The sequence below is a fragment of the Callospermophilus lateralis genome, chromosome 5 (genome assembly GCF_048772815.1).
Source record: "Callospermophilus lateralis isolate mCalLat2 chromosome 5, mCalLat2.hap1, whole genome shotgun sequence".
In the NCBI taxonomy this organism is placed as follows: Eukaryota; Metazoa; Chordata; class Mammalia; order Rodentia; family Sciuridae; genus Callospermophilus; species Callospermophilus lateralis.
In genome coordinates this window covers 7,416,069-7,419,164 of record NC_135309.1, presented here as the reverse complement: position 1 = coordinate 7,419,164, position 3,096 = coordinate 7,416,069, and the positions used below count along the sequence as shown (strand labels likewise).

Sequence of the window (3,096 nt, the reverse complement as noted above, 5' to 3'; positions counted from 1 at the left end):
TCTATATAAAATGTCCAATGCCACTCACTAGGATTTAGTAAGCTATATTTGTACAGGAAATGCATGTAAATGTGGAGTGCACAGAATTTACCTGGGGTTCTTTGAAGGTCTTTTTTTCTGGCAGGGAACATTGGAGCAGTGAGAACCAGAAGCCATGGGACACAGTATGGGGATGGTTGAATCCTGTTAAGCAATTCAAGGCTTCCTGCAGCAGTCAGTGTTGGGGTGCTCATCTGCTCCTACCACAAGAATTTCCTTGCCTAAAAACTTTAATAAGTGTATTCATCAATTAGTCATATATGTTTATTATTTTGTATTTCCTTAGGTAATAAGTATATTTATGTTTTTCTCCATATTTTCATATTAGTGTAATGGTGAACAAATTGGTTTTCAGAATTTGTAATTTAAAATCTTGAATGTGATATTATGTAATTTTTTTTTCATTGTGTTATATAAGTAATCCTAGATAAACTTGTTCTTAAGAATATGTCAGTTATTATTGATAATTATCAAAGTATATGCCTGTGAGGACATTAGAATACTTGGGGAGAAATAACTTGTGGGAGGTGATGAAAGACTGCCCCAAGACAGGTGTGGTGGTGCAAGCCTGCAATCACAGTGCCTCAGGAGGCTAAGGCAGGAGAATCAGAGGTTCCAAGACAGCATTAGCAATGGAGCAAGGCCTGAAGCCACTTAGCAAAACCCCATTCTAAGTAAAACACACAAAAAAGGGGCTGAGGATGAGGCCTTAAGTTCAATATTTGGTTAAAAAAAGAATAATGATAATAATAATAATAATAATAATAATAATAATAAACAGAGCACATACACTGCCATAAGGTTTTAGGGAACAAGTACAGACAGATGCACTTTAAGGAGTACAGTAAACTGGGGGAGATTTAAGAGTTGACCCAGGTCAGACATTTAGGCCAAAGAATAATGGTCCACCATGTCATAATTTTCAGGCATGACACGTTAGCATAGATGTCACAAAAGTAAGATGTGTGGGAGGTAAACCATCAGAGCTGACCTGCAACTCATGCTGCAGGATTTGTCCCCCACACTGAGTCACTCATGGACATAATAAAAGACTAACAGCAGCCACTGCCAAGGAAGAACTGGTTGCTCTTCCTGGTGGATGGATTTGACTGTTGGGACACAGGGTGTGGTACACATGGCCCTGTTTATTCATAGACAAGAAATTACTCTTCTCATATTCCAAATAGATTGGTTATAACTTTTTAGGATTTAATTATTGCATATATTCAAAGTAGTTAAATTGATACAGTTAGGTACCACAGTGCTTAGAAATTTGCTTGACACTTCTCTGAATAATAGCAGATTATGAGTGTAAGTTTTCTTCAGATTTGATTGGTAATGTTTTCTTTGTGACAGTACTTGATACAGGTACTCTAATGTATTTGATAAATCTTTAATGCATGGCTCCACAAATGATTTCAATAAATATATTAAATTATATTTAGTAATTAAAAGACTCATTGATTAAATTACACATTTTATAAAGGATTCATGAATTAATAAGGTAAATGAAAATATAAATTTATAAAAAATTCATATTCAAACAAAGTGACCTTAGAGTAGGCAGTTTAACTTGTGTCACCCCAATATGAAGAGCATTCGACCTAATCTTGAACCTTCACTTACAGAAATTAGGATGATGCTGAAACACATCTTTATCATTTCCCTGAGAACAACTGTCTTTGCATTATTCTCCTCATAGCTTCCTTTACCTGTTTGTTTCTGAGACTGTAGATGAGAGGATTCAGGAAGGGAGGAACCATGGTGTAAAAGGTAGAGAGAACCATGTCCTGGAGTGTGTGAGACTCTTCTGAAGGCCTCAGGTACACACCTGCACCAGAACTGAGGAAGATGGAAAAAACAAGGATATGAGGGGTGCAGGTGGAGAAGGCCTTCGATGAGTTCCCAGTGGGAAATTTTAGCACAGCAGAAAGTATGTGAATATATGACATCACAATAAAAAGGAAGCAACCACCACAAATCAACACAGCAGAGACAAGAAGGAGGACCAGGTTACTGGTGGTGTCAGAGCAGGAGAGCTTCAGCAGAGAGGGGACATCACAGAAGAACTGGTGGACCACGTTTGACTGGCAGAAGGACAGCCAAAATGTGTTCCCCGTGTGCACAACTGCATACAGCAGACCACTGAGCAGGGAAGCCAGGGTCACGTGGACACAAAACTGGGGGTTCATGATGAGAGGGTACTGGAGGGGCTGGAAGATGGCCACATAGCGGTCCCAGGCCATGATGGTGAGAAATAGCATCTCCACAAATGCACAGAAAATGACCAAGAAGATCTGTGTTGCACAGCCAGCCACTGAAATGGCCCTGTTGCCAGTGAGAGAGTTGACACAGGCATTGGGGACAGTGATGGAAATGTAGCACATGTCCAAGATGGACAGGTTCCTGAGGAAGAAGTACATGGGTGTGTGCAGGTTCTGGTCAGCAGTGGTGACAGTGACGATGAGAAGGTTCCCTAACAGGGTACCCAGGTAGGTAATTGGGAATACTGTGAAATAGAGGAAACTCAGATCCCAACCTTCAGGAGAGCCCAGGAGGAGAAATTCAGTTACCATGGTGGCATTGGCCGTTTGCTGGAAATTCTGGTTTTCTGAGAAGATGAAGAGATAAGAGGGAGGAAGAAAAAAAAGAACGCAATGAATACAATTACTTGGGGCTGGGATTGTTGATCAGTCATAGAGCACTTGTCTAACATGTGTTAAAAAACATCCATTGACAATAATGATCATTTGAAAAAATGCAATTACTTTACATATTCTTATTCAAAGTATTTTTCTTATATTTGGCAGTTGCTTTCCCTGCAGAGGAAGGTCACTCTTGGTTTTCTGATATGTTTACTCATTTCTGAGCAGAGTGCACCTCCCAGTGCAGATGTGGAGGTCTGCTGCCCAGGGTCTGGGTGTTACCTGCAGGGCTTGTCCTCAGCTCCCCATCAGGCCTTTGCTGACCTCCTGAGACTCCCATGTGGATCATTTCCAGGGGTTTTCCCCTCTTCTTCTTCATGGCCACCTGCCTGACAGTGCATTCTTTAATATT

The 3,096-nt window shown here is 40.5% G+C and overlaps 1 protein-coding gene across 1 annotated transcript; it reads right to left on the bottom strand.

Annotated features, from left to right (window-relative positions):
- Positions 1–440: 440 nt before the first annotated feature.
- Positions 441–2,615, bottom strand: LOC143398920 (olfactory receptor 14C36-like). The gene is made up of 2 exons (XM_076855629.2): positions 1,726–2,615; positions 441–471 (listed from the first exon to the last, which is right to left on the bottom strand). The coding sequence occupies exons 1-2, from the start codon at positions 2,613–2,615 to the stop codon at positions 441–443; spliced, it is 921 nt and encodes a 306-aa protein (XP_076711744.2).
- Between the last annotated feature and the right edge of the window lie 481 nt (positions 2,616–3,096).